Genomic DNA, 17994 nt, shown 5'->3' with positions numbered 1-17994 from the left:
GTTATTATATCATTGAGTTCTCTTATGCTTTCGTCAATATCTCTTCCTGTATTTATTTTGTACTCACTATTAATGTGGCTACTCACGTATTTCTTATATTTTAACCAGTTCGTTTTATAAGATGTTAGACCCACTTTTCGATCAACGAATATGGGTTGTTCACACAACTTTATTAGTACAGGTGAATGATCAGAAGATAAGTCTGTACAAGTATCAGCTGCCACAAGCGATCTATGTATCTATATTTTTGATTACTGCGAAATCAAGTAGATCTGGTATTTTGTTACGATCTCTGGGCCAATATGTCGGCTTGCCAGGAGATATTATATCAAGATTATTGTGCTTATTCATAATTGTGTTATGCAGCTGTCTTCCTTTAGGGTTAATTAGACGTGAGTCCCAGTTAATGTGTTTTGCATTGTAATCTCCACCTGCTAGAAATCTATGACCTAGCGTTCCAAAAAAGTCTTTAAATACACTATCTGCAATTTTAAAACGAGGTGGGCAGTATATAGCCGTTAGATTTAAATCACAACTCTGATATTTTAATGATATTGTTGTAGCTTGTAACTGGGCTGTAGCATGATATTCTAGAGCATAGTGGTTAAGCCGATTTCTAACCAATCCGTCCGTTCCACCGTGCGCTTTTCCCTCCGGGTAATTTGTAACATAGTGTCTAAATCCGAGTATATTGTGAGAGTTCAGATGAGTTTCTGATATTAGCATTACATCTATATTTTTTTCAGACAGAAATCAAATAATCTCTAGTTTATGTTGGTTAACACCGTTAGCATTCCATATACAAATGTTTAGTATGCTCATTTTTTACTTAATAAAGTTTGCAGCATTTGGTTTTGCGATTTTATTAAATCTTCGATCATGTTTTCCATTGTAGACAGAAATTGTATCATACATTGCGTAAGATTTATAATCATAGCTGCAATACCACCATTTGGGGAATTTTGCGGTGGTTACATTTGTACATTGTTTCCTTTTACAACATTGGCATAGCTCCCTTGTACAGTATTATTTTTAATATTACTAGATTTTGGAATATGGTCTGTGATATCCTTAATGTCATTACGGGGTGTATGTAACATTTGGTTACGACGCACAGTGGTGCCAATGGAGCTAATTTCTCAGATTAATTAACTGAAGCTTTATTTTTATAATTTTTGATTATTTTATATTTTATTCAACTCCAGTTAGTCACAACAAATAGTTTTCAAGAAGATTTGGATGCAGCTGTAATATTAAAATAATGGTTTACTAGATTTGACTATAGAATTTAAGCAATTCCAAAAAGTTCTTATTTAATATCGATGTCATCTTTATCTAAACTTTCATTGTAATACTTGTCACCTTCACTAAGATCATCATCGTCATCGTCGACAGCATCATCATCATCATCAACATCTTCACTATCATCATCGCTATTTCCATACTCATCACGTATAATTAAATCGACAGCCTCTTCTGGTAAATTTTGCAAGTTCTTTTATAATCTTTATTGCGAGCTTCTTGTGCTTCTTCTGATAATTGGCCAATAGGCAAAAGTGCGTTATCAATAATTTAAGGTCCGTGTATAAAGTATTTGTGCAAAGTCGGGGGTATGTTGTACCACGGATACAACTTTACAAAAAGTTTTGCTGTTTTACGTGAAAAAACTCGAAATTTTTGCATTTTTGTACTGACTATAGGTTGCTAGTGGAAACCCAATTGACCCAATTGATTGTAGCCAATTTTTATTAATATCAGATAGAAATCTTCCCTTCTATGGGCCTTATTCCATTTTTTCTTAAACTCAAATACACATTTTTTTATTCGTTTTGTTTCGTCGAAAAAAGACCTTTTTTCATGAATTTTTTTAGAAAAAATTATTGCTGTAGGTTTATTTTACTTATTATTATAGCGAGGAGTAACGGATTGACATCTGCAGGCATCTCGAAAAGAAGTGTTCGTGCGGTGACCAGCCTACAACATCGCTGGATCATCCGAAACCAAAAAATCAAAATGCTTTCAATTGACGTCGAGTTTTTTTTCAATTTTTCAATTTTTGGTACCATTTTCAATTCAAAATGACGATTTTAGACGAAAAAATCGACCTATTTGTTATTGTAAAATTGTTAGTAATTATAATTTTTGGGTCGATTTGGGACGATCGATGCAGTAGTTTTTTTTTGTAGGCTGGTCACCGACTTTAAAAATGACATATTTGGGAAAATCGATTCAAAGTTTTGTACACTCAGCGCAGGTAGTTGGAGGTACCGTTATTCAACCTGCTATATCTTCGTTAGTTTTTCTCCGAATGACCTAAAACTTTAACACAATATTTTTGAGATGTTGTTGGTTCAGAATAAAATAAATAAAATGAAAAAAAGTTGTCAGACGGACAGTTGGAGGTGGAATGTAAATCTCCTCATACCACACAAACACTGCGTAGAGTGCAATAGGATTTGGTATGCCCATATTCTTGGCAATTGGTGCATTGTACTAGACCATTTCTTTTGTGTAGTTCTTCAACGGTTATTCTACGGTGCAGCAAATATTTTACATTGTATATTGGATGCACTTCGTTCTTTGTAAGCTGGTTAGAATTCGCCATCAGTTCATTTCTAAACATGGGTTGTGGTACTTTATTTCTGTTAAAGATGTTTAAAACAGTTTTAACTCCAAAGCCACATTCTTCAAGAGCTTCTTTGACTTCGCTAGAATCTACGGAAGACACAATACCTTTAATTACAACAACTAGGCCTTTAGAACTCTTCAGTTGATAAGAATAATAGTTATTGTTTTTGTTTGACAAATATTTAACTATGTCCATGAAACTTTTCTCAGTGTACGACTGTATTTTAGTTTTACCTATATTTTTCAAAGGCAATATATGAAAATTATTAGTACCTACAATTTCACTTAATTTAGCAACAAGTGCATTTGAGCTACGGTTTAGCATTCGCGACTGTTGTGGTATCCTTCGCATCGTCGTCCGAATCTTTGCTTAATAAGGCAAATATGTTGCCATTTAATACCTCAGGTTTGTTTTTGATTGGCGTGTCGCCTTGAAATTTTTTTGAACTTAAGTTGTTCTTTGGGCAATTAGGTGATTCCAGGTGATTTGCAAAACAATTATCCTTTTCCTCGTCACTTCGTGCCGTCGACTGGAGGCTTCATGGACTTTTGGGATTTCCAAAGGGAATTTTGCTTTCTTGAGTTTGGACATAGCTTCTTTATATATGTATATTTCTTTGTTAAATTCTTCCTCGCGTTTAAGCGCTTTCTTAAATTTTCGTACAGGAGATTTCAATTGAAGCTGAGTGGAAGGGCAGCGATTTATCTTCCATTCTCGTCTAGCAATTCTTTTTTAATTTGCAAGCTTTCTATTTCTCTATTAGTGATTTTTTGCAGACCGAGTGGCTTATAGTTTCTGTTTGGTGTCGCTAAGACAGCTGCGTTAGTTATTATATCATTGAGTTCTCTTATGCTTTCGTCAATATCTCTTCCTGTATTTATTTTGTACTCACTATTAATGTGGCTACTCACGTATTTCTTATATTTTAACCAGTTCGTTTTATAAGATGTTAGACCCACTTTTCGATCAACGAATATGGGTTGTTCACACAACTTTATTAGTACAGGTGAATGATCAGAAGATAAGTCTGTACAAGTATCAGCTGCCACAAGCGATCTATGTATCTATATTTTTGATTACTGCGAAATCAAGTAGATCTGGTATTTTGTTACGATCTCTGGGCCAATATGTCGGCTTGCCAGGAGATATTATATCAAGATTATTGTGCTTATTCATAATTGTGTTATGCAGCTGTCTTCCTTTAGGGTTAATTAGACGTGAGTCCCAGTTAATGTGTTTTGCATTGTAATCTCCACCTGCTAGAAATCTATGACCTAGCGTTCCAAAAAAGTCTTTAAATACACTATCTGCAATTTTAAAACGAGGTGGGCAGTATATAGCCGTTAGATTTAAATCACAACTCTGATATTTTAATGATATTGTTGTAGCTTGTAACTGGGCTGTAGCATGATATTCTAGAGCATAGTGGTTAAGCCGATTTCTAACCAATCCGTCCGTTCCACCGTGCGCTTTTCCCTCCGGGTAATTTGTAACATAGTGTCTAAATCCGAGTATATTGTGAGAGTTCAGATGAGTTTCTGATATTAGCATTACATCTATATTTTTTTCAGACAGAAATCAAATAATCTCTAGTTTATGTTGGTTAACACCGTTAGCATTCCATATACAAATGTTTAGTATGCTCATTTTTTACTTAATAAAGTTTGCAGCATTTGGTTTTGCGATTTTATTAAATCTTCGATCATGTTTTCCATTGTAGACAGAAATTGTATCATACATTGCGTAAGATTTATAATCATAGCTGCAATACCACCATTTGGGGAATTTTGCGGTGGTTACATTTGTACATTGTTTCCTTTTACAACATTGGCATAGCTCCCTTGTACAGTATTATTTTTAATATTACTAGATTTTGGAATATGGTCTGTGATATCCTTAATGTCATTACGGGGTGTATGTAACATTTGGTTACGACGCACAGTGGTGCCAATGGAGCTAATTTCTCAGATTAATTAACTGAAGCTTTATTTTTATAATTTTTGATTATTTTATATTTTATTCAACTCCAGTTAGTCACAACAAATAGTTTTCAAGAAGATTTGGATGCAGCTGTAATATTAAAATAATGGTTTACTAGATTTGACTATAGAATTTAAGCAATTCCAAAAAGTTCTTATTTAATATCGATGTCATCTTTATCTAAACTTTCATTGTAATACTTGTCACCTTCACTAAGATCATCATCGTCATCGTCGACAGCATCATCATCATCATCAACATCTTCACTATCATCATCGCTATTTCCATACTCATCACGTATAATTAAATCGACAGCCTCTTCTGGTAAATTTTGCAAGTTCTTTTATAATCTTTATTGCGAGCTTCTTGTGCTTCTTCTGATAATTGGCCAATAGGCAAAAGTGCGTTATCAATAATTTAAGGTCCGTGTATAAAGTATTTGTGCAAAGTCGGGGGTATGTTGTACCACGGATACAACTTTACAAAAAGTTTTGCTGTTTTACGTGAAAAAACTCGAAATTTTTGCATTTTTGTACTGACTATAGGTTGCTAGTGGAAACCCAATTGACCCAATTGATTGTAGCCAATTTTTATTAATATCAGATAGAAATCTTCCCTTCTATGGGCCTTATTCCATTTTTTCTTAAACTCAAATACACATTTTTTTATTCGTTTTGTTTCGTCGAAAAAAGACCTTTTTTCATGAATTTTTTTAGAAAAAATTATTGCTGTAGGTTTATTTTACTTATTATTATAGCGAGGAGTAACGGATTGACATCTGCAGGCATCTCGAAAAGAAGTGTTCGTGCGGTGACCAGCCTACAACATCGCTGGATCATCCGAAACCAAAAAATCAAAATGCTTTCAATTGACGTCGAGTTTTTTTTCATTTTTCAATTTTTGGTACCATTTTCAATTCAAAATGACGATTTTAGACGAAAAAATCGACCTATTTGTTATTGTAAAATTGTTAGTAATTATAATTTTTGGGTCGATTTGGGACGATCGATGCAGTAGTTTTTTTTGTAGGCTGGTCACCGACTTTAAAAATGACATATTTGGGAAAATCGATTCAAAGTTTTGTACACTCAGCGCAGGTAGTTGGAGGTACCGTTATTCAACCTGCTATATCTTCGTTAGTTTTTCTCCGAATGACCTAAAACTTTAACACAATATTTTTGAGATGTTGTTGGTTCAGAATAAAATAAATAAAATGAAAAAAAGTTGTCAGACGGACAGTTGGAGGTGGAATGTAAATCTCCTCATACCACACAAACACTGCGTAGAGTGCAATAGGATTTGGTATGCCCATATTCTTGGCAATTGGTGCATTGTACTAGACCATTTCTTTTGTGTAGTTCTTCAACGGTTATTCTACGGTGCAGCAAATATTTTACATTGTATATTGGATGCACTTCGTTCTTTGTAAGCTGGTTAGAATTCGCCATCAGTTCATTTCTAAACATGGGTTGTGGTACTTTATTTCTGTTAAAGATGTTTAAAACAGTTTTAACTCCAAAGCCACATTCTTCAAGAGCTTCTTTGACTTCGCTAGAATCTACGGAAGACACAATACCTTTAATTACAACAACTAGGCCTTTAGAACTCTTCAGTTGATAAGAATAATAGTTATTGTTTTTGTTTGACAAATATTTAACTATGTCCATGAAACTTTTCTCAGTGTACGACTGTATTTTAGTTTTACCTATATTTTTCAAAGGCAATATATGAAAATTATTAGTACCTACAATTTCACTTAATTTAGCAACAAGTGCATTTGAGCTACGGTTTAGCATTCGCGACTGTTGTGGTATCCTTCGCATCGTCGTCCGAATCTTTGCTTAATAAGGCAAATATGTTGCCATTTAATACCTCAGGTTTGTTTTTGATTGGCGTGTCGCCTTGAAATTTTTTTGGATTGACCAATGATATTCTTGGAAAATGGTGCAAATTTGTTCATAACAACGCCTATTTTACATATACCAGAACTTTCAATTCGATCTGAATCATTTACTTTACAATATATGAAGTAAGCACTAGTGAAGATATCGGAACAGAACTTTGCACAAATACTGCATTTATAGTGTGGTATCGCCCTTTTAAAAATCGTCGAAATCGGCCCCATGTTTCATGAGCTCCCATATACCTAATATTTTCGGTTTCAAACTTTTATTGGACTTTATACCATTTATGTCATATAATATGTATAAAGGAATAATTGGCGCACTGATATTGTGCGTTCACACTTTTTGTTTGCCATCGTTGTGTATTCCATTCTAAATGGTTTAATAGGAATTTGTGAGATTGCTTAAATTTACACATCTATCTTTGGAGTTTACACCAAGCTTGTCCATGCAGTACGAGCGTAAAGTGGCAATGAGAGCATTAGAGCATTCGCAGCTCCCTGCTCTTCCAAGTTCTCAAAGGAGGAAGGCAAGTGCTAAACTTGCCGTGTTCGATGAAATAAAAGCAGCGAATCGTTTCGTTGTGTACACTCCATTTCAAGATTTATTTCAGTTCGGCGTACGGATGTCTCCAAAGTTTTCAAGTTTATTCACTTGTGAACAAGTTTTATAAAATTTATAGCTGGCGAAAGAAGTTGGTATTTAAACTTTTCACCCACTTTCCGTCTTCTTCTTCCTAAATATGTATTTGTTATTGTTTTAGGAAATAAACCTGTTTTTGTAATTTGCATGTAAAGAACTCGGGTCGTTAGACTGGCTAAAGGAATAATATGGGGGATCTCAAATGTTGGGTTACTGGAATATATGCACTGTCAGACTTGCGCCAGAAGTAGATGACATGTATTATTTGTAATGAGTGAATAAAAAATAGTTGAAGTAATTTAATTAAATATTATTTCCTATTATTTAGTCCATAACTGTGTACAGAAATTATACGTGTATACTAGATAACCATCTTATGTGTATTAGGATATTTTTATGTACATTATGCTTTTTGTGTATTTATAGGATATTCGATAGAGTGCTTCGAATTATCTACAGTGGATTACCCGCTAATATAAAAATGAACCCTAACACTGAATACAACTATTTATATCAATGAAATGCTATTTCAAAGCAATTATATCATTCAACTAAAGATACGACATTATGAGCACAGATCGAACTTTTCAGCATCAACGAAGACCACCTGACGTTGAGGAGGCGCTCTCATCTATGTTGTGGACGCCATATGAACGTTCATGTACCGATAGTTCCTCGGATGAAGATGATGGACGGGATTCAGCAAAGCGACTACGTAAATCCAATAGTAGTAGTGATCATAGAATCTCCTATCAACCACTCACCACCACAACGAGCTTTGGTGAAGAATACCAATTGTGCCCGCCTATTGCGATAACAAAATCATCATTGCCAGAAAATGTAGCTAACACCATGCAATCAACACCGTATGTGCCTTTTTCCAATATTTTTTACAAGAATAGGAACAACAATGATGCAAGTGGCAGTCATGAATGCTATTCTATAAAGCTTAGCTCAAATGACAAAATGGCGGACTCATTGAGAGATCATAGTTTCCGCTTCTCATATCCATTTTATGGACCCATTCCTGGCCTAAACAAAACTTGGACTCCATCGACCAACTTAACCGAGCCGCCTTCATACGAATCTCTCTACGCGAAAGTTTCGGTCACAACAGATCGATCAGGAACTGATGCTTATAGCCCAAGCCTCAAGACCGATAGGACAGATGCGCTAACGACGCTCAACACTGACGCGATCGAGAAGCGGAGATGTAAAACTAATTTGGATGATCCAATGGAAAAAGCAGTAAGTTAAAGAACTCTCTGTAAATTATTTAATATCGTTTTACAAGGATTCTGAACTAAAAAATATAGTCAAAGTGAGTAAAACAAATTTGCTTTGTAAAAAATATGTAACTTATACATATTTAATAAAAAAAATGTATTTCTGCCGCTTGGGTCAAAAATCAGGGATTTGAGGTGAACAACTCGGCACGATTCCGATTACTTTGGCGGTCGGGGTTTGACAACTCCGATCGGTATAAATGGGGTATCGGGTGAAAGAGGAGGCTCTCCAGAGCTGGAATATATATAAATATTCTTGGTTGGACTTATAGTTTTCATATATATATATTCATGTTTAAAATTCCAATATTTTCTATGAGTTGCACATGTTATTTCACACACTTAAACGCAATTTTCCCATATTTTTCACTTCACATATTGATAATTACACTTTTAACATTGAATTTAATACAAATTTTGCATTTAATTAAGATTTTTTAAGGAAAAATTACTTATTTTAAAAATAACTTAGCACACTAACAGCTTAAGAGTTTTCTGTGTTTACAATTATGTGGAAACCGAGCGTTGCCACATGTTAGAAACCATAGATGATAGTTTTTTCAATGACTGCGTTTTATTTATTTGGAAATCGTAATTATTTGGCGTAGTACTTTTTTTGCATCAAATATAAGATAACAATTCTTTCCACTTTTTTGAAATCGTGGGAAGTAATATTATATTAAAATAATAAGTTATCTCAGGGAAGTTGCTGTAATAATATTAAAAAATATTATATAATTAAAAATACCGTCTTCCTCTGCCAAACTTGCGAATTTTTCAATGTTTACCTCATTTGGAAGTCTAGTTCAAACAAATGAGCAAGCCTTGTTATTTTTTCAAGAAATAAATTTAATCCCATCAAGGGGATTTGTCTCGGTGGGGAAGGAAAGACGGTCCAGATTGATGAAACGTTTTTAACAAAACGTAAATACAATCGGGGCCGTCTAACTGAGGAAATGACCATAACTGTATTGGGAATTTTGTGTAAGGAAGACAAAATTTGCCGCTTTTTCCGGGTGAACGGGAAAAGCAAAACAGATTTGTGGCCTTACATTAAAAAATTTGTCCATCCTGATACTTCCCGCATCTGTACTGATGGTGGAAAGCAGTATCATGCTTTCGCAGGCCTTCGGCCGCGCTTTAAAACAATTACCCTCATCGATATAACACAGGTATTTAACTTATTAAATTTAAAAAATTATGCGATTAGCGATAGTCCCTTATATTAAATTCAGGATCGTCAATTTGGGGTGTTTCGTCATTATCCTCATCCGATAGCTCATCATCAATTAGCTCCTGAATTGTCATTGGGCGAGAGAGTTTTTGTGGGGGTACAATATCACCCAAATCTTCGGACTCTACAGCAGGGGCATCTAAATTTGTTTAACTCCATTTCTACGTGTAGAGTTCCATCCACATAGCCCGGATAAACTTTTTTATGTCCAAGAGCATTTCCATTATCTGTGATCCTAGGTCACCCCGATAATGCTTCTCTAAAAAATTTTGCCTGTAGTCGAAGAGAGCCATATATTGATGGAGAAGTTTTGCGCTCCGACGACTCTTAATCGCATTTTTTAACTAACGATTTTGACATTCCAAATCGTTGATTGTATTATCGGGATTACCTTCCTCAACGTACTCACCAATGCTATGATTGGTGGTTAAACAAGACGTGTGCGCGCTAAATTTTTTTTTTATTCCATGATACTGCTTTCCACCATCAGTACAGATGCGGGAAGTATCAGGATGGACAAATTTTTTCATGTAAGGCCACAAATCTGTTTTGCTTTTCCCGTTCACCCGGGAAAAGCGGCAAATTTTGTCTTTGTCTTACACAAAATTCCCAATACAGTTATGGTCATTTGCTCAGTTAAACGGCCCCGATTGTATTTACGTTTTGTTAAAAACGTTTCATCAATCTGAATCCCTTGATGGGATTAAATTTATTTCTTGAAAAAATAACAAGGCTTGCTCATTTGTTTGAAAATTTTTGAAACGGTCGGAATTTATTCAATTCGTGGAAAGACAACAAGAGCCTCAAATAAAAAGAAGAGGAATTTTGGCAAAAAAAGAGGAATTTTCACAAATTGAGGAATGTGTGCGAAATTCGTCATACATATGCGGTATCTTCAATGTGGCAGCGCTCGTTTTCCGCATAATTGTAAACACATAAATTTGAGAGTGAAAAGTGATTTTTGAAACATATAATTCTGACTTTAAAATTATATAATACAAATAAAATGTACATTTAATGCAACGCCTACAGTTTTATTTAATATATTTGAGGTGAAAAAAGTGCGTAAAATGTGTTAAAGTGTATTAAATTGTGTGAAATAGCTAGTTGAAAATTTTGATTTTTTTCTTTAAAGCGGAATATCTCGAAAACTAGGCTTGCGGTACCTATAACCCTATATATTTTCGAATCGGGAGGACGTCCTCTTTCCAACGGTGTAATTAGATCGCGGCGCCATAGTAATCGGAATTGTGCCAACAACTCAATCAGTTTTGCTATTAGCGATTCTCACACAATGATGCTTCCTACCAGATCCTCAAAGGTCAATTAGAACGATTCAATGAGTGTGTTATTAAAAATAAAGGCTACACTATAACTATTACCCACATTTTATAATAAAAATAGTTTAATTTATAAGTAAATAAAGTACAACTTTTACTAAAGAAACTATAAGGAGATTACTGCAAATTCTATCTGGTTTCACTATAGCTCAGTATTGCCAATGTAAGGAGTACAAGAGAACAGTTTGCGAACCATGGTACTATAAATAAGCCTAAAAGTAGGCAACACTCGAAAAATCAGTACTCGTTTGCCAAAGAAAAATATCAAGAGCGTCAGCTGATCGCCTCAATGCAGAGAGTTGCCAACAATTAGCTGCTGTTAGTTTTAAAAACAGCTGTTGAATGAATATGTAAATCAAGCATGCGTTGCGCATTTGCTTTATTTTCTTATTTCTAATAGTTTTAATTGTTGAAATAAAAATCAGATTTTCATTAAATAATGATGCATTAATGAAAATTGAACTTAAACGATAATATACTGGTATACATGCAAATATTAATAAATTTATTGTTTTTATTGCAATTCATTGGTTATTGTCATTCATTTCATTTAGTTTAAGATATTGGCTGCCAGTGTATCACCGGTGATCATGACAGAAATCTACTCCCAGGTGCCCATCAAAAAAATAGGCGTGCATTACCAGTGATACATTGCCATGCAATATGTAAAAAGATCTGGGGAGCGATTTATTCAATATTATATTGATTAATTCTTAAGATATAACATGACTTAGTAACAAAAAACAGCACCCAGATGTTTGCCTGCTAATTTATGCTAGATTTCCGTTTCTTAACTTTACCATGTTTCGTTTTCTTTCCGAGAATCTTGTCAATTATATTATCCCTATGATCCTTATAGCTAACAGCTACTAAAAATTAAGAAATTCTCTTATATCATGATATTTATTGTATGATTGTCCTTGGTCTGGTGGTTTATTACCAATATGCAGGCATAATATGTTATATTTCTTTGCTTCTTTTTCTACAAAAGTTGAAAATCATCGAATGTTTTGACAAAGCTGCAAAGTGTTTAAAAAAATGTGTACCTGTCAAAAATTATACCCCATTTTTATTTAGTAATATACCGTTATTTATTTTTTTTATTTTAGTGCGCCCCTCATTCATTGAGCGAACCTAACTTGGAAATCGGTAGATTATCAACACCAACGGCTACAAATGTTGGTACTGAGTCGTTCATGCAATTAGAGAATAGCAGAGATAAGTTCGTTTGTTCATCACATGACAACTACGACGAATCCGGGTCGAAGAGAATGATGCATTTGAGAAAAACGCGGTCGGCGAATGGCCGATCACAACAAACCGAAGAGTACCATACAACTATTAACAAGAATAATAATAAAGATAATGGTGATTATGATTACACATTGGGGAAACGACTGCACATGCAATCACAGCTCACTAACAGTTCGCAATCAATTGCAGTGATTCAGGCGTTAGCTACAAATAATGCAGGCGTTACGGATAATAACACAAAAGAAATGGAAAGAGCAAAGAGAATATCACACAAGGCAGAGGAGGTCAGTCAACCTGTTTTCTATACAGGTAGCATTAAAAACTCTCCCCCAGCCTCACGTTTACGCACTGGTTTCGTACACCATCAGAACCGCAATAACAATAACATTGATATCAGATTCAGCACAGAACCGATGAATGGTGGTTGCACACACAATGGAAGACGAATGAACGGCGATAGATCCAATGGAAGTGCAAACATATTTGCTGCGGCTTGGTGCGACATACCCATAACAGCTGAGAGAATGAACTGTGCTCACTTGGAAAGCGACCACAATGAACTCTATGCTGTGCCACCGGTGGTTGACGGCGAAGCGATCATTCAGTCTGCGTCGTGCTCTTCCTACAGACATTCAGTTACGGGTCGATCGCGTTTGTCGTTCGTTACTTTGCCGTCGTATTCAGTCATTTGGAAGAAGACATTAAAGGGTGTGCGCACAAAAGTTAGACGGGTGACACGGCCAAGTTCCGAAAACACAGCACCGTTAGATGCACTTACACCGAACAAATGTCTGGCTGAACTAGAGCGCCTGTATGCTGAATTTCGAGCGAGTGAAAGTGCGCTACCAGCCGCGTCTATAGATGCTGGAGACGGTTGTAAAAGTTTTGAACTGCGCCAGCTTTGCCGCAGCCGTAGTCAAAGTGATGCGAGTAGTGAGGACAGTGATTCCAATAACGGACATGATTGTGAACTTTTGAACGTCAATACCATTGCGAACGCTGATATCATTGACTCGCCGAACAACATGCGATTGAGCATACCCGCGGCGAACGCAACGAAGTTGCAAGTGCAGCAAACGAATATTTTTAAAGTATTGCCCGCCAGCAGCACGAGTAGTGTTTTTCTAAGCAGCTCCGAATGTGCAGCCACAGGTTGTCTGACCAGTAATGATCGTCCGAGAAGTTGTAACGTCAGTAGCGACGATCGCTACAGCAATCTACTGCATGAAACGAAAAATAATAACGGTAATTGCTCCGATAGTGTGGAAAATCAAGAAATTAAAAATGACGTCGTTGTTGTTGGTGCCATTACAAATTACAACAGGAGCAATAATAGTACAATGGTACCAGAGTTGGACACATCGGCTATTAAGACTCAGCCGAGCCTGACAATACAAGTAAATTCGGAAAATAGTGATCAAAACAATAACAGCAACGGCACAACTAACAAAAACTACAAATTTCACTGTTCAACGAATAATTGTAATAATAATAATGTCGTCGGCATAGAAACTGCGTCGCGAAATGTTGAGATCGGTGTACTACCGAAAAGTGCTGTCAAAGACAATGGCATAAGTGTGGTCAATTGCAATTATTCCAATGTTTACCCAGATAACAACGAAAGTGCATCTAAAAAGAGTGCAACCACTCACAACACTGTGGATAGTGTTATTGTTAATAGAAGTGTTAGTGAAGTGAGTTCAGTACCTAATATAATATGCAAAGTAGAGAAAAGGGTGAATAATAATATTGTAAATATAAGTTCAGGCCAAAATGATTGCAACGGTAATGAAATTCAAACAGTTAGTGTTTCTGATAGCATCAATATAATTAGCATAAGTGCTCCAACGCAGAGTGAGCAGACGAATGCCCAGCATCCAAATACAAGCATATCAGTTCCTCTAACAATATCGGGAAAGCCAACACTATTTCCATCTCAGGTGAGTGGTGTGTCTCGGAAAACTACGTGCACGTCTGCCATTACTTCGGAACAATCGCGGTCTTTTACCACAACCGAATGTCAGACTGATGAAATATTATCTACGCAATTGCGACTTGATCGGGTTCCTGTCTCACCGATTTTGTCTCGCGTACAAAGACGGCGTGATAGACGTGAACGACGTCATTTACATCAGCAGTTTTCCGCCTCTTATCCGCATCCACATCCGCACCAATTCCACACATCCGCTCCGCTGCGCCGTCCACACGATCGGCATTCCATGCCTCCGTGCCCTGCACCTATTCCAGGTATAACCACTTTGCATTTACAGCCCGGTGCTCATCATACATTGGGTCCATCGTCAACGACCATCCCAGCGACAATGTCGGCACTATTACGTCCAATGCTTTCGGATTTGTTGCATAGGCATTTTCCACCACCTTATAGTGCGCTACCGTTGAATCGTTGTGCGACGACAGCGTTAACATCTTCTCCGCATCCCACAATAGTAGGACCTGCGCCGCCACCACCAGGCACAACTCTTCTTTCGCCTGTGATATCAACGGTTCCTATGCCAGGTATTTCACCGCCTGTTGTTAGCGATGGATGCTTTACTTTACCACTTCCGATCATCAGAAGGTTAGTATACAGATGCACCTAGCTTCAATAATTATTTTCGCTGTTTTAAGGCACTAATAAATTCTCAAGAAGAAGTTGATCTGTGCTATCAAGAAACGCCCACTGACAACTACATATATATATATAATACATATGTATGTTCATAAATAGTTCGAGTTTAGTTATATATATAGTTTATTTATCATATTTTTACAATAACATGACATGTGCGATTTTTTCAAGGTGTACATGTATGTATATGTATGATAATTAAAAAATGATTCAACTCATCTATCAAATTAAAAATTTTACAAAAGGATCAAGCATAGATATGCCAAACAGTATCAATATGTAATACAGATACATACATACATAGTATATGCCGCTTGTGGAAAAATGAATATGAGTGTTAAGTTGCCCAAAGTTCATATGAGGCCGTGCTCATGCGCAGATAAGAGCTGCTGTCGTTGCTTGCCATCTTAACCACATCAACTCACACTTTCTCTTTCTCTGTGTCTAAATACAAATGTACATATCTAAAAAAGTCCCCATTGTATATTTGGTAAGATGAAACCGGAGCTAAATCAAGACTAAAAAAACTTTGTCAACCGCACAGTTAAATAAATAAAGTCACATATGAACATGCGTATACAAACAATTATAAATGTACTTATGTGTTGTATGTATAGAGCGACTTCCTATTTTTGGAAAATATACCTTATATTTATGGATTAACATAAGCGTGGGATTGTATACATATGTACATACATATGTATGTAGTATCAGTAGATATGAATAATCTCTTTGATATTGCAAAATATTACTATAACAATAACAACAACAAATAAATATTATAATGTTTATTGTTCTTTTTTGCAGTTATTGTGTGATAATGAAAACCTAATAAGGTAGATCTGAACGTAGATTTATAGTTATCTAAAATATGTATGTACATATATAAATTTCTACTATATGAAAAATTCTTTCTTCGTAATTTAAAAATGGAAATGAATATGAAATTTAAAAGATTTCCGAAGAGAATTTAAGACATTAAAGACATTAAGCCTCATTTCAAGTGATTTTAATGTCAAATTAAGATTACAAATTAGATAGCAACTGGTACGAACAAGAATACAAAGCGTGTTACCCAAACAAGAGTAACTCTCCGTGATTTCTCAAGGTCACCCCCTCTTACAATTTACGAATTGGTGGTACAAAAGTCTCCTCGTATGAACAGCCTCCTACTTGATATAAATATATACATTTTCATAATATTCACAAAATATTGGTGATTCATCACCACAACGTTGATAGGCAAAAAATGAAATCCGATTTTCTTCAAATAAAAACTGAATAACCCACAAAACCAAAGTTAAGATAGGCGAACAGTACTGGTCAGTTGGACTCCAAACAATTGTACCAATTATAATAATACTACATGTAGTATTATTATGTATAATATTTGATGACGATGGATAATGTGGATTTGCTACATATAACGAGTGATTATTATGTTGACCTCATTAGAGTACTTAACTCTTAATCGTATAGTTCCCAATTTTTCGCATAAAAATATTGGTGTTCAAAGCAAAAGTTTGCGGAAAAAATGGGAAAGGCTAGAAAAGGTATACTCAAATATCTATCCGTATTGTGGCAAAACGATTATTTCGACTCAACTTCTCGATTTCCTATCGGGCGTTACTTTATTGCCAAAAGTAGTTAATTATTTTGTACTTTTATTTTATATGGTTTGCTGGGTAATTTGCCGTATGTTGATAGTAACAAATGAAGCGATTGACCGATCGCAACAGTACCAGCTGATTTTTTCTGCATTATCCAAGTAGCAAATAAAGTTTGCGGTTAACAAAAGTCAAGGAAAATACATATGTATGTATGTACATATGTTAGAGCCGAGTTATCGAAAATGATGCAATGAGGTGCCACCAGAGATAAAGAGATGTACAACTCTTATCTCACTGGAAGTGAGAGCGCAATATCAAACGTCAAAACCACCTATACTTTGACAGTTTGTCGAGATGAGGAGGTTTTGACGTTTCGCAATTGGAAAAGAGGACGGTCAGATTGAAATGTTGCCAAAAAAAATAATCCGACGGAGACATTTATAACCGCCGTGCAAGATCACTTATAAGAACTTAAAACAATAAATATAAAATTTTAAGGTATTTGAAGAAATGTTTTGTGATCTGCAGCAGCAAGATTTTAGTTTTCCATTGAAAAAAAAAATATTATTTGCCAGTTGATACGTATTTATTCACTTTATTTACCACTGAAGGTTCGAAAACCGGTTGTTTTAATATACCATAATATCGTAAACCGCGATTTAAATAGTTATTATTTATATTAATCGTTAAGTATACAATAATTATTAGCCGTAATATATGTTAGGTATTTTCATTTAAATGCCCAAAAATTAGTATTTTCGAAAGCAACCCTCTCACGGTCCCCAGGAACATGTGTACCAAGTTTCGTCAAGATATCTCAATTTTTACTCAAGTTATCCGTTGCACGGACGGACGGACGGTCAGACAGACATTCGGATCTACTACGAATTGGACCCTAAGAAAAATATTTGTTTTCAATTCGCGTAGAAGGGTTCGATTCGGCCCTAGATCTCGTATAGTTTCTTACATGCGTATGCATTTTATGTTATTATTGTAGTTTGACGCAACATATTAAACTCACTGTCCTGTACTGTTATTAAAGTCCTAAATTGTGCTATATTGAAGAACTGGCTTGAACTCGACCGTTTTACCCAGGATTGTTAACACTTTTCAATCAAAATGTCTTTTTTATCAACGTTTAATATCCAGTAATACAGTCGAAGATTTCATCAAAATACTTAATTCTTGGTCTACATCTTATCAATAGAGACATAAGTGAAAACGTGAATAATATAGAATTTGGCATGAACTTTACTATTGTTTGGTTCCAAATGTAAAAATGGATTAAATAACTGAAGAAAAGTTAAGTTAAAGCCACCGAAGAGGCTGAAGAGGTTACTGAATTTGTCGTTCTGACAGAACCCTATAATTGGCCTGTACAAAATAACCATTTCATTGAATGCCGACTCGATAGAAATATTCGTTTAGTAAATCATTCATAAGCGATTATTTTACATTTAAAACATTAACATTTAAGTTTATTATA

The 17994-nt window shown here is 35.3% G+C and overlaps 2 protein-coding genes across 4 annotated transcripts in view; one reads left to right on the top strand and one right to left on the bottom strand.

Moving 5' to 3' along the window:
• Window positions 1-17994, top strand: part of LOC105219129 (uncharacterized) — a 64719-nt gene that overhangs the window by 17888 nt on the left and 28837 nt on the right. For 2 of the 3 annotated variants that reach the window (XM_054234504.1, XM_029044796.2), the window contains exons 2-3: window positions 7582-8403; window positions 12125-14847. In XM_054234504.1, coding sequence (XP_054090479.1) covers window positions 7723-8403; window positions 12125-14847 — 3404 coding nt within the window. In that variant the 5' untranslated portion in view covers window positions 7582-7722. Of the gene's footprint in view, window positions 1-7555; window positions 8404-12124; window positions 14848-17994 lie in introns of those variants that run through there. The other variant, XM_054234505.1, reaches the window with a different exon arrangement.
• On the bottom strand, window positions 1310-5397 carry LOC128922545 (trigger factor-like). Its single transcript, XM_054233473.1, has 3 exons — window positions 5355-5397; window positions 4817-4930; window positions 1310-1476 (listed from the first exon to the last, which is right to left on the bottom strand). Exons 1-3 carry the CDS (start codon window positions 5395-5397, stop codon window positions 1310-1312), a joined length of 324 nt encoding a protein of 107 aa, XP_054089448.1.

The sequence above is a fragment of the Zeugodacus cucurbitae genome, chromosome 6 (assembly GCF_028554725.1).
Source record: "Zeugodacus cucurbitae isolate PBARC_wt_2022May chromosome 6, idZeuCucr1.2, whole genome shotgun sequence".
In the NCBI taxonomy this organism is placed as follows: domain Eukaryota; kingdom Metazoa; phylum Arthropoda; class Insecta; order Diptera; family Tephritidae; genus Zeugodacus; species Zeugodacus cucurbitae.
This window is presented reverse-complemented; position numbering and strand designations above follow the sequence as displayed.